This window comes from Anomaloglossus baeobatrachus, chromosome 1 (assembly GCF_048569485.1).
Source record: "Anomaloglossus baeobatrachus isolate aAnoBae1 chromosome 1, aAnoBae1.hap1, whole genome shotgun sequence".
Taxonomy (NCBI): domain Eukaryota; kingdom Metazoa; phylum Chordata; class Amphibia; order Anura; family Aromobatidae; genus Anomaloglossus; species Anomaloglossus baeobatrachus.
In genome coordinates this window covers 585,425,216-585,450,729 of record NC_134353.1, presented here as the reverse complement: position 1 = coordinate 585,450,729, position 25,514 = coordinate 585,425,216, and the positions used below count along the sequence as shown (strand labels likewise).

The window sequence follows — 25,514 nt, the reverse complement described above, 5'->3', positions numbered from 1 at the left end:
CTGGTACAGTAGTTACACAGGCTGATTGAGGTTGCAGATGTGTGATACAGTGTGTAGTTGAGTCAAGTAACGAGCCTAGAGCTATAGCATTAAGTCTTAAGGCTGTAGTCAAGCCTATTACAGATGTTGAGAACCTGAGACATGTTAGACCATAAGAGATGCTCTACGATCTTCTCTGGACTTGCTTGGGGAGTGTTTCTACTAAGAAGCTCCCTGAAGACAACCAATCAAGTGGAGACTACAGAAATGGAAAAAGGCTTCACCACGTTTGTAACACTTGGGCAAGCAGAGAGAGATATACACCCTGAAGTGATGTGCAGTGTTTGCTTGCCTACCCTACAACCACTTGTGGTGAATTTATTGTGGTCTATGACAGTGAAAAGACTGTGACCTGTGGTGCAAAGTGGTCTTGTGACCTAAAACAGTTAGAGCAGCTGTGGCCTGTCTTATTTGTTCTTACCTTTATCTTAGGCTCTTAGATCATGCTCCTGGCATGGTCTATCAGGGCTGCTATAGTTGGCAGGCTTGAAGGTCATCATAAGTACCTCGGTTTGCCATGCCAACGATTGGACCCCCATGATCACGTCTCGGGGGCCCCTATCAGATGGGAGAGGGAGTGCATTTCCTCTCCCTGCCTTCTAAAAGCTGCGATCACCATTGATCGCAGCAATTAGGGGGTTGAACAACCAGGGATGGTACAGGCACCTTTCCTTGCTGTGATAGCTGTAGCTCGGCTATAACTTATGCCGAACTCCCAACAGCGATCACACATGCACAGCCCTTATGCCCACGCGATTGACATGACGTACATTTACACCATTTTGTGGGAACCCCTTCCCGACCATGACTCAACTTTACATCAAATGTCAGGGAGGAGTTACTGTTGTCTTTGGTTTCATATAGAAGAAACCCTATTTTAGGTGATTCTTTTAGCATACTTATTCCTTTATTTTTATGTAGCCTCTCTGGTATGCTGGAGGTTAATCCCTGTGTATAGGGTGGTGCCCTCTATTATCCAGTTGTTTTATCCAGTCTAGTGTGTAACCATCAAGTTTGAGCCCTTAATGACAGTCTGTGACATTTACGCTGATCTGTCTTAAGTTGAGTAATATTCATGCTGTGTTTGCGTTTAAGTCGGTTGTCTTATGTCCTTTCTTCAAAAGCGCACAACTGCTCTACCTCCTGGCTTCCTGCCAGCTGGGGGGCAGTGCATTCCTGAAAACTGACAGTACAGACTAACAGCATGATTGCATTGCTGACCTGAACTACTGTATATCCCCTCCAATGTTGTGAGCAAAGATTTTTATATGAACTTTGTAACTATTCCCATTGAACAAGATTAAATAACCTTTCTATGAATACATCCCAAAAAAATGATTTGCTTGTAAGCAGGACAAAGTACCCTTTAACATGGCAATAACTACAATCGGTTAGAAATGGTTTGCGAAACATGAAGATTTCAAGATGCTAAAATACAAATTCTCCAGATTTTAATTTGATTGGGAATTTGTGGGATGTACCGCTCTCTATTTATGCACAGGAGTTATGGATCAGACTCCCCATGCCTCAGTAGTGGCCATTTCACAGGACAACAGGCTGCCAAATTGACAAAGGGTGGCAGCAGGTAGAGAAAACCAGAGATTAGGTACAGTGACTATGTATGGTAAATGTAAAATCAGAGATTTAGATTCAGAGGATAAGGAGCAATTTAAAGGGAAGCTATCATTAGAAAATGACTTACTGTTTTAACCCCTTCACCACGGGCGATTTTCCTCCCTTTCTTCCAAGGGCCATAACATTTTAATTTTTCCGTCAATATTGCCATATGAGGGCTGTTTTTTTGCAAGACGAGTTGTATTTTAGAACGATACCATTCACTCTGCCCCATTCTGTATTAGAAAACGGAAAAGAATTCCAAGTGTGGTGAAATTGCAAAAAAATCCAATTGCACAATTGTTTGTTTGGTTTTTTTATTTACCGTCTGCACTATTTTGAAAAATTGGCCTGGCAATATCATTCCCTATGTTTGTCCGAGTTCGTAGATATCAAACATGTACAGTTTTATTTTCATGTAAGTGGTGAAAAAAAAATTCAGAAGTCACAATAAGATTAGCACTTTTGTCGCCATTTTCCAAGACCCATAGTGTTTTCATTTTTCAGTATCTGGGGCTCAGTAACAGCTTTTTTCTTGTGTCTTGAGCTGACATTTTTAGTTATACCATTTTTGCGTAGATGTGATTTCCTGATCGCTTGTTATTGCATTTTAATGCAATGTTGCGCCGAGAAAAAAAAATTAATTTTGCTGTTTGGAAGTTTTTCTCACTACGCCGTGTACTGATCAGATTAACTGATTTTATATTTTGATAGATCGGGCATTTCTGATCCCAGTGATACCAAATATGTGTATTTTATTATTATCATTATTATTATTAGTATTATTAGTATTGCTTTATTTTCAAAGTGGCCAAAGGGGGGTGACTTGCACTTTTAGGTTTTTTTTTATGTTTTAATCTTTTTTCAACCTCTTTTTTTACTTTTTTATTGGTTTTACTAGTCCCCTTAGTGGACATTATGATTACACAGTCCGATTATTTCTGCTGACCTGCGTCAGCATCGATCTAAAGGCCACTTCACACATAACGAGATCGTGAACGAGATTGTTGCTACGTCACAGTTTCTGTGACGCAACAACGACTTTACTAGCGATCTCATCATATTTGACACGTACCAACCAACCCCCCCATGCTGTGAAATCGTTGGTCGATGCTGAACAGCCTGGGCCATTTTTGGCTCGTTGGAGTCCTGCTGGGCAGGATGGATCTGTATGTTTGACACCTACCTACGATTTCGTTAACGACCTAGATTAGAACTTTAGTGTGGCACGTAGGCGTGTGGTTGTGTCCCCATTTCCGCGCCCCCTCTGCACCGATTGGTTGGTGCTGATAAACATTCGGGAACGAAGGAGGGATGAATCCGGGTGCAGATGCAGCTTCGATCCGAAAAGCAAGCAAGCAACCGGGTACAAAGTACGAATGAATCAGGGTGGAGTCGCAGGTTCTATTCTCAAAGCAAAGCTCAAAAGAAGTGACAAAGGATGACGCGATACAAAAGTTACCTTTTAGGCCTGCCCACCCGCCCAATCAAAACGCAGTATTAGCCACCAATCAGAGCAGAGGGGTGTGGAAAAGGCGACGCAAATGCACGCCTACATGGCTCACTGCGTTTCACTACGCCCCTAATCGAGATCGGAATCGTTACCACAGCTGTTGTGTGACAGGGTCCCGACGATTTACAAGATCGTTATACGGGTCGCATGCTCATTCCTAAAGTCGGTGTGTGTGACACCTCACATACGATTTCACCAATGACTCGGCAACGATCCAGGAACTGTGACGTAGTAGCGATCTCGTTCATGATCTCGTTATGTATGACTGGATCTTAAGACTGGATTCATTCGATAGTATGCAATGCGAGATAGCCTTAAGGCTATGTGCACACGTTGCTTTTTTTTCAGTGTGGAAAAAAACGCACCCTCTGGCAGAGGGGAGAATTGTAAACAATGCTTTTTGAGAAAAACGCATAGAAAACGCATGCGTTTTTCATGCGTTTTTTTAGGTGCGTTTTTTAAGACTTGTCAGTGCAATAAAGTTGGTTGAACACAGACCTTTGGAAAAAAAAACCTGTGATGTCATTTCCTTCTTCTCTACATTCTGTTTGGATAAATGGGAGGGCTTGGAATGGAAGGAGCACCATTTGAATTTTGGAAAAGTTGAAATAAACTTCGCGCACCATGTCACATTAGCAGGGCCCCTTGGGTACCTATACGTCAGAAAACCCCCACAAGTGACCCCATTTTGGAATCTGCACCCCTCAAGGATTTTATTCAGGAGTATATTAAGCATTTTGAATCCACAGCTACTTCACCCAAAATGTTGCTGTAGCAACAATATTCTCACTTTTAGGCCCGTTTCACACGTCAGTTAAAAACACTGACGTTTTTCACTGGCGTGTAAAACATGCACATGTCCCTCCGTGTGCCATGAATCACGGCACACGTGGCTTGTCTAAGTGCAATCCGGGCTCCGTTCTCCGTGGCCCGTGATTGCACTTAGTAATCAACTCACCTGTGCGCGCTCCCGCTCTCCATGGTGCTGATCGCTCCCGCAGTGCAGCATCCGGCCGGCGCTGACCCCCGCAGCAGCTGCTTCCGGGTCGGCTGTGTCGTGCATAATGAATATGCGCGACAATAATGAGCCGGCTCAGAAGCAGCAAGCTGCACGGGCTGCAGAGGACATCGCTGGAGCCGGGTGAGTAAAAATGATTTTTATTTTAAAAGCACGTTTTTTTCTGGCACGTGTTTCACGGACCACACCACTGCGTGGTCTGTGGAACATCAGTGATGCCAGAAAAAAATGGACATGTCTCCGTGCGGCAATCACGCACACGCGGGTACGCCGCACGGAGACACGTGTAGTAAAAAATCACTGATGTGTGAGCAGACCCATTCATTATAATGGGTCTGCGTATGTCAGTGATTCTGGTACGTAGAAAAAAAAGCACAAACGTACCAGAATCACTGACGTGTGAAAGAGGCCTAAGGCTATGTGGCCATGATCCAGCAACACGGCGTCTAGTACACAGTGCCAGCCTTCCTGCAGAGATGTGAGTGTTGTCCACGGGAGAACGCAGCTGCCCATGCCCATGATTTGGGTTCAGGCTGCTGTGGACTTTAGCTCTATTCTACCTGCAGAGAACACTCTAGTCTCCGCAGCATAAACTGACATGCTGAGGCTCGCGAAGCCACGCCACCGGTCAGTTTATGCTGCGGAGAAAAGAAGCACAGTGGGCATGGGATCTCCAAAAATCCTTCCACTGTGCTTCTACTGCACAACACAGCGTTATGGATGCAGGGAAAACACTCTGCGCCCATAACGCTGCAAACCCTGATTGTGGGCACATAGCCTAAAAAGCGTCAATGGATGAATGGATGTCAAATATATATAACGTCTCACCCCCGCCTGCATATTCTAAGCTGGCACCTTTAGTACCTTTCATGTGGCACTAAAGGGTGCCTAGCGTAGTATTTATCCAAAAAAAAAAAAAAAAAAAACAATGAAAAAAATGGCGTGGGGTCCCCCCTATTTTTGATAGCCAGTCAGGGTAAAGCAGACAGCTGTAGCCTGCAAACCACAGCTGGCAGCTTCATCTTGGCTGGTGATCAATTTGGAGGGCTCCCCAGGCTTTTTTTTTTTTATTTATAAATAAAGAATTAAAAAAAAATAACGTGAGGTCCCCCCAAATTAGATCACCAGCCAAGGTGAAGCTGACAGCTGGGGTCTGGTATTCTCAGGGTGGGAAGAGTCATGGTTATTGGACTCTTCCCAGCCTAAAAATAGCAGGCCACAGCCGCCCCAGAAGTGGCGCATCCATTAGATGCGCCAATCCTGGCGCTTCGCCCCAACTCATCCCGCGCCCTGGTACGTTGGCAAACGGGGTAATAAATGGGGTTGATACCAGATGTGTAATGTCACCTGGCATCAAGCCCAGCAATTAGTGATGTCACGGCGTCTATCAGATACCAGACATAACTAATTGACAGTAAACAAAAGCAAAAAAATGACAAAAAGTTTTTTATTAGAAAAAACACTCCCCAAATCATTCCCTTGTTCTCCAATTTAATAAAAAAATTTGAAAAAATGGGTCCGCAGAAATCCATTTGGACGTCCCACGTCGGCTCTGGACCTTCTAGAATATGGGGGCACGTTCAGGGAACGTATCCCCCATTTTCTAGGAGGGCAGACCCTCCATTTGAGGAGAGTGGGTGCCAAAAATCTGCACCCACTCTCCCCGGGTCACAGCTGCAGAGTGCGAGCAGCCGGCCAGCGTCTCTGAGCACAGTGCTGGCTGTCAGCTGCTCTGCTCATGTGACCGCACTGACCGGCGTCTGCTGTGAAGGAGGAGGGGGCCGCGGGGGATCAGCGCTGCGACCGGACAGGTAAGGGGGAATACCGGGGGGAATAGGGGGTGACCTGGCAGGGCCTGGGGGGCATTTTTCTGTCGCATGTCTCAAGGCACATGCAACAGAAATCATAGGAGCAGGGCGGCTGGTGCGCTGTGCGCGCAGCCATGTTGGATTTTCGGGAGGGGGGTCGGGGCGGGCACTTTGGCGATACCGGGGGCTTTCCAGGACTTTGCCAGGAAGTGAGGTCAACAGGAAACCTCTTGACCTCACTTCCAGGTAAATGCCTGCGTTCTGGCATGCCGACAAAGCCCGCGGACCGCAACAAAAAAGCAGCTCACTGCGGTGTAGCTGCGGTTTGACCCGCATCATTGATTTAATGGGGGAGAGAACGCAGCCACAACGCACAAAAGAAGTGACATGCTGCTTTTCTTTCCGCACCGATTTTTGGCATCCAAAACGCTGCGTTTAGAAACGCAGCGTGTGCACTGATTTTTTGGTTTTCTCATACACTTTGCTGGGAAAGCTGAACGCATGCAATTTGCCACTGAAACGCTGAGGTTCTAAACGCAGCGTTTCCGCGGTAAAAAACGCAACGTGTGCACACAGCCTAACAGCAGTTTCCTTATCAGCAAAAGCAGGATTATAATGACAGGTAATCCCTCAATACAGAGCTGATAAAATATCCACGAATCACAATAGACAATGTCACAGCTGACCCGGCTCGCCCTCCATTCACAAAGACCTTTGCACACACTTAAGGTACTATCACACTAAGCAACCCTCCAGCGATCTGACCTGGCAGGGATCGCTGGAGCGTCGCTACATGGTCGCTGGTGAGCTGTCAAACAGGCAGATCTCCACAGCGATCAGAAATCAGCCACCAGCCACCAGCGACCCGTGTAACGACCCTGTGCTTGGTAACCATAGTACACATCGGGTTACTAAGCAAAGCGCTTTGCTTATAGTTACCCGATGTGTAACTTGGCTATGTGTGCAGGGAGCCAGCTTCTAGAAGCTGCAGACGCTGGTAACCAAGGTAAATATCAGGTAACTAAGCAAAGCCTTTGCTTGGTTACCCGATGTGTACCTTGGTTACCAGCGTCTGCAGAAGCCGGCTCCCTGCACATTCAGATCGTTGCTCTCTCTCTGTCAAACACAGAGATGTGTGCTTCACAGCGGGAGAGCAACGACCAAAAAATGGTCCAGGACATTCAGCAACGACCGGCGACCTCACAGCAGGGTCTGTCACACACAACGACATCGCTAGCAAAATTGCTGTTGCGTCACAAAAAACGTGACTCAGCAGCGATGTCGCTAGCGATGTCGCTTAGTAGATGTGGCCTTTAGTAGATGCTTCAATCCAAAAGATACAATCAGAGTCTGTTCATTACAGCTAATGTTCATGCGCTGTTTCCAGACACAATGGCAAGTTAGAATCTAAACAAAAGACCCAGTGGTCTATGTGAAAATTGCAACATGACATTTTTTTTTATTTTTAATAAAGATCTTGAAATGAAAAAAGCCAATATTGAAAATATACATTTGACATTAAAACTTGATTTAACACCTTCATGACCAAGGACATACCGGTACATCCTTGGCCATGTGTGTCCCGAAATGTTGGAATGCACAGTGACCTCTCAGTAATCCTCACATATGTCTACTAATCTGATCAGCAAACATGCGAGGTTAACAGGAGATCTACCATTGCCTTTTAACCCCTTGGATCACGCAGTCAAACTCTGACAAGCAATCTAATGCACTCTGGCAAAGATTGCGCCATTCCCCGCCGCCATTGGCGGTCCCGTGACGCAATCATGGGCGCCAATGTGTTGGCATGTCAGTGCCGAGTCAGATGATGACCCCTGTTGCTGCTATGACTCACTTCCTGTGAATGCTGGCAGACTGCCGATACTCACAGGACGAGCATATGACTCGGACAAGTGCAATGTGAGAAAATCTCGCATTGCACTTGGACCAATAACATTCACTGAGGGAGAGCAGATTGTCAGCTTTTTTATCATTCAGATTCTGGATAAGCGAAGTCGTAGCGTGCTGCGATTGTCAGCGAGAACCATGTCATTCACACCCATACAAGCCTATGGGTGTGAGTGAAACATTGGACTGCTCTCGGATGACATCCGAGTGCAGTTCGATAATCGTATCAGTTCACAATGGAGGAGATGGGGAAATTATTCCCAAAGAGAAGGAGCCAGCACAATTTCTATACTGTATTTGTTAATAAATTAGAGATTTTTGGCAAAACATTGCAATATTTTGAGCCACCCTGCCAACGTCACGGCAAATCCCATGGGGCAGTCCTACACTAAATATTATATTTTGTTTGGGGTGCCATATGGCCTCACACATCAAATGCAGAACTGCTTGAGGCAGCACTTACCTGGTGCTTTTCATTCCCGTACCTGTGACTGAGTCACAGCTGTGGGCAGGACAGGCTCAGGCAAGTGCTGCTAAAATTAAAAAGCCTGTGGACAGGGCCGGTGGCTGTGTGTGAACGGGGTGGGGTGGCTCAAAATATTGCAATGTTTTGCCAAAAATCTCTAATTTATCAACAAATACAGTATAGAAATCGTGCTGGCTCCTTCTCTTGGAAATTATTCCCGCCTTCTGCTCCACAGCTGTGATCCAATCGCAGGCGTTTTCGTGTGTTTTTGGCTGCTAAAAATGCATAAAAATGCACCTACGGCAAAAACGCGCAAAAAACACATCGGTAAAAACGCATGTGTTTTTACCACATTTTGGTGCGGTTTTGGCTGCGTTTTTGATCTCTGCGTTTTTCTGTGTTTTTCCATTGCATTGCATGAGGGGAAAATGGAGGAAAGAATTGACATGTCCATTTTTTTTTTAAGCTCAAAAACGCAGCATAAAAAAAAAAGTTGTGTGCAGACAGCAAAAATGAAAACTCATAGACTTTTCTAGGGAAGCAATGTCATGCAGTTTTGAGCCCAAAAACGCACCCGAAAAACGTGCAAAAATGCAGCGAAAAACGCACTGTGCGCACACAGCCTAAATCTCACTGCAAGGACAGGAAGTTAGAGCCCAACAAAACCACAAGTTGCCAGTGTGAAAATTGCAAGATTGTTTGCAAGATTTTTTTTTTTTTTTTTTAATAAAAATTGTGAAATAAAAAAAAACATTCTAAACATTTTTTTTAAATATTTGTAACATAAAAACAGATTTAAACTAGAGGTTATTTTCTGATTATGACGACCCTTTAAAGTCATTAGTAGGTGTTTTAAAGTTCTAAAATGACCTGAGTTCACAGAATAGCTAGATTTTTTTTCCAAAGCAATTTTTAATGGTGGTTTAAAAGAGAGGGGCTTTATTTTATACCTAATTAAAATGTAAAACTACATTAAAATCTTTTTTAATTGTGCGCCTGTAAAGTCTAATAAAATGAAACATATACTGAAGTGCAAAACATCAGGACTGCAAGACATTGTATGACCTTTATATGGCATGTGCATAAAAAGATATCACATCTGTGCCACATTTGGTAGACACATGTGAGACTAAAAGGAAAGTTTAATGCCACACTGCAATAAATAATCAGATTGAATACAGCTCTAGACATTCATGGATATTCAGTATCATGGAATTCATAACATACTCCAACACTGGATTCATTATTTTTATTTTATGTAACTAAAAAGTTTTGCTTAAATCAAAAATAGTTATTACATAAAGTTTATATCCCCCAGCCAGCATATTCTTCTTGTGTCTTATGCAATCAAGAAAGAATCCCAAAATTTCTACTCAGAGACAACATTCTAAGGCATCTTCAATGAAAACTTGATGACAGGTGTAGAGCTATGAAGACGTAATATTTTTATATACAGGTAACTATAAATATTAAAAGCATAATAATAATAATAATAATTTTTATTTATATAGCGCCAACATATTCCTCAACGCTTTACAATTCAGAGGGGACATGTACAGACAATATCAGACATTGAAAAATAACAAAATTCAGATACCAAGAGGAGTGAGGGCCCTGTTCTTAAGCTTACAGTCTATGGAGGAAATAGGGGAGGCACAAAGGGTGAATGAGGGGGAGAAAAGCTTGTCATATATGGTCCAGCCCTCAATATAATAGGGGACTCAAAACCAGTTACATGGACCGGTCACCAGCCAGAATTTACACAAGTACAGAGTATGAAAAAGTACATGAAGAGGAATGCAACCAGAAGATACAAGGGACAAGAATTAGAAGTACATTTTTTGAAGGGCAGAAAGGGACTAGATTAGATGAGGGAGGTGAGGTGATAGGCTAGTCTAAAGAAATGCATTTTTAGGGCCCACTTATAGGTGTGGATGTTGGGAGTTAATCGAATTGTTCTTGGTAATGTTCCAGACCATTAGCGTGGCTCGTGAGAAATTTTGAAGACGGGAGTGGGAGGTTCGAATTATTGAGGATGTCAGTCTTAAGTCATTAGCAGAACGTAGGGCACGGGTCGGTTGATAAAGATAAGGGAGGTGATTTAGGGCGGTGCGGAACTGTGGAGCACTTTGTGGGTGAGAGCAATAAGTTTATATTGTACTCTGCAATGGATGGACAACCAGTGCAATGACTGGCACAGAGCAGAGGCATCAGTGAAGCGGTTGGAGAGGAAAATCATCCTGACTGCGGGATTTAGAATGGATTGGAGAGGGGAGATTTTAGTAACAATGAGACCAATTGGTAAACAATTACAGTAATCCAGGCAAGAATGAATGAGAGTGACAGTAAGGGGTACTTCACACACAGCGAGATCGCTGCTGAGATCGCTGCTGAGTCACGTTTTTTGTGACCTCATTAGCGATCTCGCTGTGTGTGACACTGAGCAGCGATCTGGCCCCTGCTGTGAGATCGCTGCTCGTTACACACAGTTCTGGTTCGTTTTTTTATTGTTGCTCTCCCGCTGATAAGCACACATCGCTGTGTGTGACAGCGAGAGAGCAACAATCCTGAATGTGCAGGGAGCAGGAGCCGGCGTCTGACAGCCTGCGGTAAGCTGTAACCAGGGTAAACATTGGGTAACCAAGGTGGTTACCCGATATTTACCTTCGTTACCAGCCTCCGCAGCTCTCACGCTGCCAATGCCGGCTCCTGCTCCCTGCACACGCTAAGCTAAGCGGTGTGCACTGGTAACTAAGGTAAACATCGGGTAACCATACCCGATGTTTACCTTAGTTACCAGTGTCCGCAGCTTCCAGACGCCGGCTCCGTGCAAGCGCAGCGTCGCTTGCACGTCGCTGCTGGCTGGGGGCTGGTCACTGGTCGCTGGTGAGATCTGCCTGTTTGACAGCTCACCAGTGACCATGTAGCAACGCAGCAGCGATCCTGACCAGGTCAGATCGCTGGTGGGATCGCTGCTGCGTCACTAAAGTGTGACGGTACCCTAAGAGTTTTTGCAGAGTCAAAGCAGATTAAAAGAAAATGTATCCTTACTCCTACTGTGAGGCTGAACTATCTAGAAGATGGACTACTGTAGGAAACACCCCTACAATACATAGTCAGCTGACAAACTTTGCTTGTAGATGGAAGAGTGCAGTATGGTGGTATAATAATGGCAGCATATGGCAGTGTTATTTTGAACAGCATTATGCGGTTAATGTATGGCAGTGTTAATTCATCATTGTATGGCTGTATTAATTATACATTGCGTAACACTATTTTTTTTCAACAGTAAGTGACACAGATATTTGGACATGTATCCTTAAAGTTTTGCAGATCCCATAAATGACTTAATATTATTACAAAATAAGCTTCTTAATAAATGCCTTAATTTTTTAGATACTCTGCAATGCTATTGACATGGATTGCAAGAGTACAAAAAGTCCTATAAATAATCGTTCTTTGTAACTGCCTATACTCTGAATAAAAGGGGTCCTCCAGGAATAGAAAAAATGAAATAACTAAAAGAAATAGCATTTTAAATACATTCCTAAATACCTTTAACCCCTTAAGGACGAAGCAAGTTTTGTACTTAATTACCAGGACATTTTTTGAAATTCTGACCAGTGTCTCTTTATGAGGTTATAACTCTGGAACGCTTCAGCAGATCCCAGTGATTCTGAGATTTTTTTTTTGCGACATATTGTACTTCATGATAGTGGTAAATTTAGGATGATACTTTTTGCTTTTATTTGTGAAAAAAATCAGAAATTTGATGAAAATTTTGCAATTTTCAAACTTTTAATTTGTATGCCCTTAAACCAGAAAGTTATGTCACACAAAATAGTTAATACATTACATTTCCCACATGTCGGCTTTACACCAGATCAATTTTTGAAACAAAATTGGGGTTAGGAAGTTAGAAGGGTTCAAAGTTCATCAGCAATTTCCAATTTTTTCGACAAAATTTACAAAATCCTTTTTTTTAGGGACCACATCACATTTGAAGTGACTTTGAGAGGCCTATGTGACAGAAAATACCCCAAAAGTGACACCATTCTAAAAACTGCACCCCTCAAAGTGCTCAAAACCACATTTTAAATGTTTATTAACCCCTCAGGTGCTTCACTGGAACTATAGCGATGTGGAATGAAAAAAAATAAAAATGATCATTTTACCTAAAAATGTTGCTCTAGCCCAAATTTATTCAATTTTAGAAGAAATAACACAACAAAATGGGCCCCAAAATTTGTTACCCAGTTTCTTCTGTGCGCGCTAATACCCCCCACATGTGGTCATTAACTTCTCTTTGGACGAAAGGGAGAGCCCGGAACAGAATTTTGGCTGAAATAGATTGCAGGCACCATGTCGCATTTGTGAGGTAGCTAAACAGCAGAAACCCCCCACAAGTGACATCATTTTGGAAACTAGACCCTTCACAGAATTTATCTAGATGTTTGGTGAGAACTTTGAACCCCCGGGGGCTTTACAGAAGTTTATAACATTGAGCTGTAAAAAATAAAAAAAAAAACATTTTTACCACAAAATTGTTAATTCATCCAGATAGCTTTTTTTCCCCACAAGTGTAACAGGAGAAAATGCACCAAAAAATGTATTGTGCAATTTGTCCTGAGTATGCTGATACCTCAGATAGGGAATGGAGAAAGCACCATTTAACTGCAAAGTTGGCTGGGGTCATTAGTGGACGCCATGTCGCGTTTGGAGAGCCCCTAAGGTGCCTAAACAGTGGAGCTCTCCCACAAGTTACATTATTCTGCAAACTAGACACCTCAAGGATTTTATTGAAGGTATAGTGAGCATTATGAATCCACAGGTACTGCACAGAATTTGATAACCTTAGGTTGCTATATTAAAAATTTAAAAAAAATTTTCACAAAAATGTCGCTTTATCACCACATTTTTCACTTTTTCAAGAGGTAACACCAAAACGTGGACCCCAGAGTTTGTTATCCTATTTCTTATAAGCGCAGGGATACCCCACATGTGGTCAAAGGAGGATTTTATTCAGGAGTATAGCATTTTGAATTCATAGGTACTTCACAAAAATGTTGCTGTAGCACCAAATTTCTCACTTTTATACTATGTGCTCACGATCCAGCGACATTGCGTCTAGTACACAGTGCCAGACCTCCTGCGGAGATGTTAGTGTTGTCCTCAGGAGAGCGCAGCTGCTTGTGCCCATGATCCAGGTTCGGGCTGCTGCAGACTTTATCTCTATTCTGCCAGCAGAGAACACTCTAGCATAGATAGGTCCACAAGGGTTTTCTCCACTATTTTCTTGATTGTTTCAAGTCATCGGGTTCCTGGTCTTTCTTTTTGCTTTGTTTCTTCTTTTCTTCCAACCATGATGTCCTTTTGCAGTGATTGCTGTCATCATATGATATCTGTCATGATTTGTTCCAAAATCGATTTTTGCTTATTTTTCTTGGCATCCATGGTATATATAACATCCTTCCCCAGCACCACATTTCAAAGTTATTGATTCTTCTCCTGTCTTATTGCTTTATCTTTTATATTACGCAACCTTATGCTACTACAGAAAAGATCAGACTATGTAGTCGTATCTTCAACACCAGTGAAATGTTCTTCGATTTGAGGACCTTGGCCAATGACTACATTGTTGGTTTGCCCATAGCTATTCTCCTATTGACTTCCGGTGTCGTTGTTGCATCTTGAATGATCATTGAAGTTCTTTACAACTTCCAGTTCATTCCTGTCCATCTCAAATGTGCCACAGTCATACTTTGCTGTAGTCAATATCTTTGTCTTCTTTCTACTGAGTAGGAGCCCCATGTTTGATCTTTCCATCTTGACACTCCGTAACAAGCCCTTCATTCTATCTATGCTTGTTGCTATCAATGTTATATCGTCTGTGTATTTAAGATTGTTGATGATTTGTCCAGCTTATTTTTCTTTTTCGGCAAGTCCAGCCTTCCTGAAAATAGTTTCTGTATATAAATTAAACAGAAATAGTGACAGAATGCAGCCTTGTCTGACGCCTCATTCTACTTTGAACCATGTCATGTCACTGTGTTCCATTCAGACTACTGCTTTTTGGTCAATATTAGGTTCCTGATCAGATGGTTTGGCACACCAATATCCTTCATGACATTCCAAAGTTGTAGTGATCAACACAGTCAAAGAATTTGATGTAGTCGATGAAGCAAAAAAGAGCTGTTTGTTTTATTCTTTGGCCTATTTCATTATCCATCTAATGTTAGCAATTACATCTCTTGTTCCTATGCCTTTTCTGAATCCAGCTTCTTCCTCTGGCAGCTCTTTGTTAAACTAAGGCTGTAACTAATTTTGCTGGCATGAGATATCAACGCAATAGTCTGATAGATTCTACAGTCAGTCCAGTCATTGGTTCATTTAAAAGTTGTCTATATCGGTTGACACAGGTGTGTGATGACATTAATTGCTCCTTCAGAAGTCTTTAGTTGCATCGGAATATTGTCACATCCAGGTGCTTTGGTTTTTGACAGAATCTTTATCGCAGCAACAACTTCATCTTTTAAGATGTTGGGTTCGCTATCATGTCCAGTCTCCATTTCTTCCCGTATCACTGAGTCATTCTTGTAGAGGTGTTCCACATATTCTTTCCTTCTTTTCTTGATCTGTTCTTGCTCAGTTCGTTTGTTCCGGTTGACGTCTTTCAAGAGTCACACTCTTGGTTGAGTCCTGTGTTGTATCTCTTTGATCTTTTGGTATGCTGGGTGTATTATACACCTGGTAAAAAACAAAATCACCGGGTTGCACTTGATGCTAAGGTGAATACACCATGGTATGTGGCTGAGTATAGTCATCTTGCAACCCTAACCAGTATCATCACCCACAAAAGCCCCAAAATAGGGTAAAATCTGCTTCCTCTATCTTGGCTACAAAACAAACAAACCAAAATAAGCAGACAATAACATTGTTCTTCGCTATTATGCATTTGTTCTTTTGTGTCATTAGGATGTTATGTTCAGCAGTTTTCAGTGCCTTATACATCCAGCTGCTGATTACACCTGCACATTGAAAACTAAACTACAGAACTCTGCACCTGTAATGATACATCTTTACAATGTTAGGGACAGTCTTTCAGTCCCTCACCATTTCCTATTGGGGAATAAGTGACACACTGAATTGTATCCTGTTTACTCATACTCTTTTTCCTAAGATTACCAATGCCAGAAGTTCTTTTTAAACATTTAAGTTTGGCAAAGTAGCCATATTTATGGAGGAGCTGACGTCGATAGTTGGCCAAAAAGTATTTTATGTTCATGACAGCTTAACATTCGAAGTGTTGGGGTAATGAAACATGTCTCATGCACTGTGCTGTTATAAATTCATTTTCTAAACAAATGGACAAAACTAAATAAATGGTGCTATTTAACCAGGCTTAAGGTACCGTCACACTAAGCAACATCGCTAGCAACATCGCTGCTGAGGCACAACTTGCTAGCGATGTTGCTGTGTGTGACATCCAGCAACAACCCGGCCCCTGCTGTGAGGTCGTTGGTTGTTGCTGAATGTCCTGGACCATTTTTTAGTTGTTGCTCTCCCGCTGTGAAGCACACATCGCTGTGTGTGACAGCGAGAGAACAACAACTGAATGTGCAGTGAGCAGGGAGCCGGCTTCTGCGGACGCTGGTAACCAATGTAAATATCGGGTAACCAAGAAGCCCTTCCCTTGGTTACCCGATATTTACCTTCGTTACCAGCGTCCGCCGCTCTCACACTGCCAGTGCCGGCTCCCTGCTCCCTGCACACATAGCTAGAGTACACATCGGGTAATTAACCCGATGTGTACTGTGGCTAGGAGTGCAGGGAACAGGGAGCCGGCAATGGCAGTGTGAGAGCGGCGGACGCTGGTAACGAAGGTAAATATCAGGTAACCAAGGGAAGAGCTTCTTGGTTACCCAATGTTTACCGTGGTTACCAGCGTCCGCAGAAGCCGGCTCCCTGCTGCCTGCACACGTAGCAGAGTACACATCGGGTAATTAACCCGATGTGTACTGTGGCTAGGTGTGCAGGGAGCCAGCGCTAAGCGGTGTGCGCTGGTAACCAAGGTAAATATCGGGTTGGTTACACGATATTTACCGTAGTTACCAAGCGCAGCATGCTTCCACGTGTAGCGACGCTCCAGCGATCCCTGCCAGGTCAGGTTGCTGGTGGGATCGATGGAGCGTCGCTTAGTGTGACATCTCACCAACGACCTCCTAGCAACTTACCAGCGATCCCTATCAGGTTGTATCGTTGTTGGGATCGCTGGTAAGTTGTTTAGTGTGACTGGGCCTTTAGAGGACCACATCCAAAAACTTTTGATTAAATTCATTTAGAGGGAAGCAAACAAAAAAATAACCCTTTTCAGAATTGTTTGTATTTGTTTTACTTCTGTTACGGCTGACCTAAAATAAATGGATATGTTTATAGTACATGTTTTGAAAATTTGAGGGATTGCCACAGTTGTGGCTTTATGACTGTAGTTTTTTTATTAAATGTATTTTATTCTTTTAAAAGGGTGCTTTGTGTTATTTATAATAAAAAGGAAATCTGTCAGCAGGTTTTTGCTATGTAATCTGAAGGCAAATTAGGTGGAGGTTAAGACACTGATTTCAATGATGTGTTGCTTATTAAGCTGTGTGCTGTTATTTCAATTCAGTCATTGTTTTATCAGCAGGAGTTTATCATTGTTGGACTAGCTGTCCTGTTCCTCCTGGTCCTACCATGGTCCTAGCTCTAATTAGCAGCTTACTGTCAATATACAATGGACACAGAATACTCCCAATTAGGTGTGTGGGCAGGCTTTGATTTCTGACCCCTTCTACATGTAAGATCTAAAAAACGCTGTATCCCAACTGCTTCACTCAGTAAACTAAGTGATACTTTGTTGGAATCAGGATCTCTGCAACAAGTTCTGTTTAATAAAAAAAAATCCCGTAGATAGATGATACATTTCTCAGTTTGTCTCTGCAGTGTTGGACCCATCATCGAGGCTGGCGATCATGGCTAAAATGAAGTCCTATTTTGCAGGGCTACAATTTAGGTGCTGAGAGTGTCAACTACGGCTGGTAATTGCAGCTGTGATGGAAATATCTGTTGCTTCTAACAATATTTTCCAAACCATAAGTCCTCATGCACACAAAGCACAGATCAGAAAGCCTGATCTGTATCAAGTCCCTTTTAATCCGTACCAGGTAGCTGTGGGCTCTCTGCATGCTGCTGTATCGTTTTTACTTCTGATGCAAAAACTTCTATAGGTGTAGTACTATGCACTACTATGACTTCTTATAATTAGATGTTATCTGTGGAAATAACACTGGTGTGTGTATGAGACCTAATTTATATTAATATATGGATTTCCGTTATTAGTGATAAATGGTAAGTGGTAAAAATAATAAAAAATAAAGCTCATCAATTTCTAGCCAGTTGTTTGTACTTAACCACAATCTATTTTAGAGAACATTTGCACAATGGCTTGAACAATAAATTTATGATTAGAAATATTTCATTTTTGAATGTTTTATATAACAAAATAGATTGCTCTGTAAACCTGTCAATGTGTGAGCCAAAACCATAGTTAAAATGGAATTTAAGAAGCTGTAAGAGAAAATCTGATGATGTCAACAAAAACAGATGGCAATTAAACTTCAATACTTGTTGCAATAAGCCAAATTACTGCATTAACTTTAGAACAGACCTCCACAACATACGAACCTGCAAGGGGTTGCGGTGGAAATAAGGGTAATAAGAGGTTCATGGCAGCCTACAGCTGCCACTAAGCCTTAGATTAGTAATGTGAGACATCTATGAGACCCCCCATTACTTATCTGTAAGTGAAAAGAAATAAACACAAGCACTGAAAAAATCCTTTATTTGAAATATAATACAAAAAAACACCCTGTATCGCTCCATTAATAACCCCCAAAACACCCAGGTCCAACGTAATCCACACAAGTTCCCACAACAATTCCAGCTCTGCTACATCTGAAGTGATAGGGGGCAGCCATAGAACATGAAAGCTCGCTGTGAGCTTCAGTCAGAGACTGAGCCACAGCAATGAGCAGTGATGTCACTCAGGTTGTTTGCGGTCACAGCTGGGGGTTCCCACGGTCCTCCATCTGTGATCGCAGGTAAACTGACCTCAGGTGACCTCAGTGACCTCATCTCAAGTGAGGTCACTTAGTTTACAGACCTGCATCTCCTGGCAGAAAACCACAGGGGATGTTTTGCCAAGAGATGCAGATTTGGTGCTGAAAGTTTTACACATTATTCCTGCACCCAATCTATACTTCCTGGCAAAAAATGTATCACTACCGCATCATACCACAAACGGTAGTGATGCATTTTTTTTCCAGGAGGTATAGATTAGGTGCAGAAATATGGTGTAGAAATTTAAGCACCAAATTTGCATCTTTTGGTAAAAAAAACCCATGGTTTTCTGCAAAGAGATACAGTTCTCTGAACTCTGACCTCACCTGAGGTGAGGTCACTGAGTTTACTGAGGTCACCTAAGGTCAGGTTACTTGCAATAACAGGCTGAGGACTTTGGGAACCTCCAGCTGTGATGGCAAATAACCTGAGTGACATCACTGCTCATCACCCGCTAAGACTATGCCTGAAGCTCACAGCAAGCGGTCATGTTTTATGACTGCTCGCTGTCACTTCAGATGTAGCAGAGCTGGAATCGTTGTGGGAACTTGTGTGTATTACGTTACACCTGCAAGTTTTGGGGGCTAATAAATTGATGAAAGAGGGTTGGTTTTTTTTTTATTTCAAATAAAGGATTCTTTATGTGTTTGTGTTTATTTCTTTTCACTTAAGCCTGTTTATTTTTTTTTTATTCTTTTTTATTTGTTTAGTTTTACACCACGATATAGACCCGCAGACAGGGTCTGAGATCACAAACAGTTAGACACGCTCTCACACAGGCTGCAACCAATCACAAACGCCAGGAATGCCGGTGAGCAGGGATAGCAGTGCATATAAAGTTGTGCTCAAAAGTTTACATACCCCGGCAGAGTTTTTGCTTTCTTGGCCTTTTTTCAGAGAATATGAATGATAACACAAAATCTTTTTTTCCACTCATGGTTAGTGGATGGGTGAAGACATATATGGTCAAACTACTGTGTTTTCACTTTTTAAATCATAATGACTACCAAAAATATCCAAATGACCCTGATCAAATGTTCACGTACCCTGGTGATTTTGGCCTGATAACATGCACAGAAGTTGACACAAGTGGTCTTGAATAGCTAATAAAGGTAACATCCTCACTTGTGACCTGTTTGCTTGTAATCAGTGTGTGCATAAAAGCTGAGTGAGTTTCTGGGATACAGACAGACTCTTGCATCTTTCATCCAGCTACTGACATTTCTGGATTATAAGTCATGGGGAAAGCAAAAGAATTATCAATGGATCTACAGGAAAAGATAGTTGAACTGTATAAAACAGGAAAGGGATACAAAAAGATATCCAAGGAATTGATAATGCCAGTCAGCAGTGTTTAAACTGTGATTAACAAATGGAAAATCAGGGGGTCTGTAAAAACCAAACCATGATCGGGTAGACCAACAAAAATTTGAGCCACAACTGCCAGGAAAATTGTTTCGGATGCAAAGAAAAACCCATAAATAACATCAGCTGAAATACAGGACTTACTGAAAACTAGCGGTGTGGCTGTTTCAAGATGCACAATAAGGAGGCACTTGAAGAAAAATGGCCTGCATAGTCGAGGCACCAGAAGAAAGATATTACTGCGCAAATGCCACAAAGTATCTTGTATACAATATGCCAAACAGCACAGCGACAAGCCTCCAAATGTCTGGAACAAGGTAATTTACAGTGATGAGACCAAAATTAAACTTTTTGGCTACAACCACAAACGATAAATTTGGAGAGGTATCAACAAGGCCTATGATGAAAGGAACATCATTCCTAATGTAAAGCATGGAGGTTGATCACTGATGATGTGGGGATGTGTGAGCTACAAAGGCACAGGAAACTTGAAACTTCAAAGTTGAAGGAGAGATAAATGCAGCACGTTATGAGCAAATACTGGAGTAAAATTTGCACTCATCAGCCCGGAAGCTGCGCATGGGAGGTACTTGGACGTTCTAACATGACAATGATCCAAAACAGAAGGCCAAATTCACCTGTCATTGACTACAGCAGAACAAAGTGAAGGTTCTGGAGTGCCCATCTCAGTCTCCTGACCTCAATATCATTGAGCCACTATGGGGAGAATTCAAGTGCGCAGTTTATGCAAGAAAGCCCAGGTATTTACAGGAACTGGAGGCTTCTCACCAAGAAGAATGGGCAGCTTTACCATCTGAGAAAATAAAGAGTCTCATCCACAACTAAACAAAACACTTCAAGCTGTCATTGATGTTAGCGGGGGCAATACACTGTATTAAGAACTGGGGTATGTGAACTTTTGATCAGGGTCATTTGGATGTTTTTGGTTGTCGTTATGGTTTAAAAAAGATCGAAAACACAGTAGTTTGACAAAAAATGGCTTCGCCCAACCAGTAACCATGAGTGGAAAAAAAGGTTTTCTGTTATCATTCATATTCTCTGAAAAAAGGCCAAAAAAAGAAAAATATCTGCCAGGGTATGTACACTTTTGAGCATAACTGTATATAATAATAATAATCATAATAATAATAATTTTATTCATTTATATATGAGTGATAATGAGTGGCCCCGGAAGTAGAATGAGCGACCCGGAAGCAGTTGCAGCTGCACCGTCGCCTCGGTAAGTATAATGCGCTTGCTACATTCTTATTTTCTTTATTTTTCCTTTTTTTTTTCAGCATCTACAGTGTTTGTTACATAGTTTAGTGGCCCTAGGGTTGCCAAAGATCCTAAAACATCGAACGCTTCAGACCTTCTGTTTGAGAGGATGAGTAAGCTTCAATTAAAATGATTAGAGGTGAACATAAATGTCCCCCTTTATTTATGAAAGAGATTTTCAGTTGAGATGTGTATAAAAAAAAAGTTCTCACTAAAAGAAAATATGAAGACTCTTAAAAGTCAAATTTTTCCTGTATATAGGTAATTAATGACTTACCGTAATTAATTTTATGGGAAAAATATTAGAATTAAAATTTGAGGTTTTTCGCCAATACCTTGCATGTTTGTCAATATAATTTTATAAAGTCTCAAATGAAGCTGGAGTATTAGACAATTACAAAAGTATTCCTAATTCTAGAAAACAGCCTGGCCCCAGCTCTTTGCTTTTTATGGGATATCACACTGACATGTCATAAATGTGATTTATGCTTTTGTCTACTTCCTTTGTCAGAAGGGAATTGGTAAGTATATGACCTGTTCATAGTAAATGTCAACCATGTTGTTCAAATTTGCCTATAATTTTCCTATCTCTCACACAGGATTTATGCGAGTTATTTAAGTATTTGCTTATTTTTTCCATACTTACAGAAAGGCATGTGTTTATGCTATCAGTGTACAAGCTCATCTCCTGGAAGAATGGAATCCACATATCTATCAATCTTTTTGTGAAATATTTCCTTTACCTCTCGCTATCTATTTTCAAAATATTTCCTTTTTATCTCAAAATCCATGTTACAATTAGGATTACAATACCTGAAGGCTCTTACTGTACCTCTCTAGGCTTTATTAAATTAATTATTAAAATTAAAGTGACACATTTCATCGAGAACAGAATGTGGCGACACATAGAGTCTACAGATTTTCAGCCCCTGAAATAGAATGTTTAAAAATAATGCTTTCATTTGGAGTCACTTTACGATATGTAAACGAGCTTCATTATGAGAACTTCCCTAACAAATTACAGTTTTCATGGCAATCTATTGTATGGAATGACCTCTCTCAGTGGCTACTTGCTACGTTAGTATGACAATATATTTAAAGGGGTTTTCTGTTTTCAGGAAAGTTGTTTCTGCTGGTGCAGATCTTTGAAAAATAACAAACAAACTGTGCTTTACTCACCCTACCTGGGTTCGGTGTTGAGTCTCTGTTGCTGCTCCCAGTATTTGATATTGTCTCCAGTTCTGATGTCATATCAACAACGCTGCTGCCACTCAGTGAGTTCAGTGGCTTGTACTGTCTACACAGGCAGAGCTCCCGAGTTCAGTGATCGGCCGCAGTGCTGTCATTGTGATGAAACTGGGAGCAGACACACCCTAAGTGCAGTCATTTCAGGCAGATCAATGTTATTCATATTTTTGCTTAAATAGCTTATCAATTGGACGGAATATTGACTAAAGGGTGCTTTACACGCTGCGACATCGCTAACGATATATCGTTGGGGTAACGTTGTTAGTGACGCACATCCGGCGTTGTTAGCGACATCGCAACGTGTGACAGCTAGGAGCAACGATCAATGATCGCAAAAACATCAAAAAACGTTGATCGTTGACACGTCGCTCCTTTTCATAATATCGTTGGTGGTGCATGCCGCTGGTTGTTTGTCGTTCCTGCGGCATCACACATCGCTATGTGTGACACCGCAGGAACGACGAACATCTCCTTACCTGCGTCCACCGGCAATAAGGAAGGAAGCAGGTGGGCAGCATGTTCCGGCCGCTCATCTCCTTCCCTCCTCTTCTATTGGGTGGCCGCCTAGTGACGCCGCTGTGACACCGAACGAACCACCCCCTTAAAGGAGAGATTGTTCGGTGTCTCCAGCGACGTCGCTAAGCAGATATGTGCGTGTGACGCTGCCGTAGCGATTTTGTTCGCTACGGCAGCGATCACCCCCATGACGAAACAGTGACGTGGCAGGTGCTATCACGCACAACATCGCTAGCTATCGCTAGCGATGTCGCAGCATATAAAGTACCCTTAAGTCTCTGGTTAGTAAGAAGTAAAATTGGCCCGTTAAAAAAGAAAAACTGTAGAACCCTTTATAAGCCTCCAAGTGATTTATGAGTGAATGTGTGGTCATAGCCCTTACTATTTTAGGGATGATTGTGTACATGGGAATCCCCTTCTTTGTGAACAGTTGATGAATTACAGTTGATGAATCACAAAGTGATTACTTATACAGAATCTTTCATTCTAACAACCGTGACTACACTTATCTACTGTTCAGTAACTAGACAATTGAGATGTTTTATTTATTTATTTATTTATTTTTTTTAAATAATGGGAAGGCCTACTTAGTCCAAATTTGGAAAAGTATAATGTACATGCGTACACCAAATTAACTGTTTTCTAGACACTTTTTTTAGCGTCTCACCAAATGATTCTGAAATGTCTGCTTTTAAGTATCTGTCACAAGTATACATCACTGGGATTCCGGACCCGTACCACAAACGGATGCCTCTGTGCAGTCATCTTTGCCCACACACCTCCATGTTAACAAAAACATATACCACACAGTATACATTCTATAACTGGATTTTTTTTTTGTACCTACTAGTTAAAGAAAGTCTTAGTACAGAATGACTTCAAACCAAGTACAGGCACTCAGTGCACCCTTGGTTTGGCCAAACATTTAAATGCACCTTCTCGTTTTTCCAACTATCTGCACCCTTCTCTCCTGGATCCTGTAATACAATGGCTGACAATCAAGGAATAAGGTCCAGATATAGATGCTACTCAAAAATTCACTGAGTGCCTTTGCTTGTTTTAACAGTCATTTTGTGCTGATTTCCTCCTTTTAACTAATAAAGACCCAAATTGACCCATACTGCCCGAAGTGTCTCCTAACAGAAACTGCACACATCTTTCCTTGCTTGAGGCTGTTTTTAGATATCCAATATATACCCAACTTTCCTCACATTTACTGAACCAGACAGAGAGCACAACATGGTTCTATGAGAGCTAAGTTCAGTAGCGTAGAACTATGAAAGATTAGGGTCTAGCGGGCCATAACACTGGTGTTGAAATGCAATGAAATTAAGATTCTGAAATTGGCTTTACTGTGTATGTGACTGAAGAACATAAACTATTATCTAACAATAATTATGTTCTTAATGGGGTTGTCTTGCCAACAGAAATCATTTTGGGGTCAGATAGATCTACCAAAATATTTACAATCATTGATTTGGGGTCCCAAGCTAATGAACCCCTTCTATGATGTCAATATTTCCTATCAGGGCATAAGGACAAGGAGGTAGCCTATTTCATTATGAGAGATACAGATTAGGAAACAACATTTGTATTACCTTCTGTATTTACAATCCATGGAAGAAATTCAAAGGCAGATTTGTAGGCACACGTGCTATTTTCAAAAGTGCAAGATCCATCAGAGACAGTGGCCCCTTCAGCAAAACCTGCCAATGAAAAAAGAAAAACTGCTTATTTAACAACCAGTAAATTAATATTACTAGAAAGGAGTATGCTATAGATAGATGATGTGAATAACAGTTGCCAAACCTCGTGTTACTAGGAAAGTCAGAGGCTTATTCATTTTTATCAACTGTATTTGTAGAGATTGAGTAGCAGGCGCAAAGCAAATATTAATTGTGCCCTGGGCTATAGTTACACATCATGCATAGCACTTTAAATAAGATGTCTCTTAAAATGTGGCTCTGGAAAAAAACAAACCAAATACCAAGTGTATCAAGAACGCCATGAAGCCTATTTGCATACCTTCAAGCACTACCTTTGGCCCATTTACTATTTAATACATTTCCTTTAGGAAAGAAAAAGCAGTTTAAGGCCTCCTTCACATGTCCATGCGTCCGGTACGTGTAAGGTCCATTTTCACACACACTGGAGACACTGACACACGTAGACCCATTAAAATCAATGGGTCTGTGCACACCTGCGTATTTTCACACGGACCGTGTGTCCATGTGGAGCATACGTGTGTCTGTATGCTCCACACGTAGACATGTCTGTTTTTCTCTGGCAGCATGGGTGTCACACAGACAGCATGGACTGCACACTCATGTGATCCGTGTGACATCAGTGTGACACATACCGAAGAAAACCACATTTCTGTGCTGTGAAATAAAATGAATTTCCACACTCACCTATCTTCAGCGCTGCTGTCACTTGCTTCCGACCCCCGCTCATTATGCTCATTGCATATGCACTGCACCAAGAACCGGAAGCAGCAGTAGCACCGGACACAGCAGCACCATGGACAGGTATGTATAGATGTTTATGCTGTCCGTGTGCTATGCAGATGTCACAAGGGTAGCACAC

The 25,514-nt window shown here is 41.9% G+C and overlaps 1 protein-coding gene across 2 annotated transcripts in view; it reads right to left on the bottom strand.

The window, feature by feature from the left end:
• MAMDC2 (MAM domain containing 2) overlaps positions 1-25,514 on the bottom strand; it is a 171,116-nt gene that overhangs the window by 127,845 nt on the left and 17,757 nt on the right. For both annotated transcript variants that reach the window (XM_075340073.1, XM_075340065.1), the window contains exon 2: positions 24,527-24,634. In XM_075340073.1, coding sequence (XP_075196188.1) covers positions 24,527-24,634 — 108 coding nt within the window. The remainder of the gene's footprint in view (positions 1-24,526; positions 24,635-25,514) is intronic.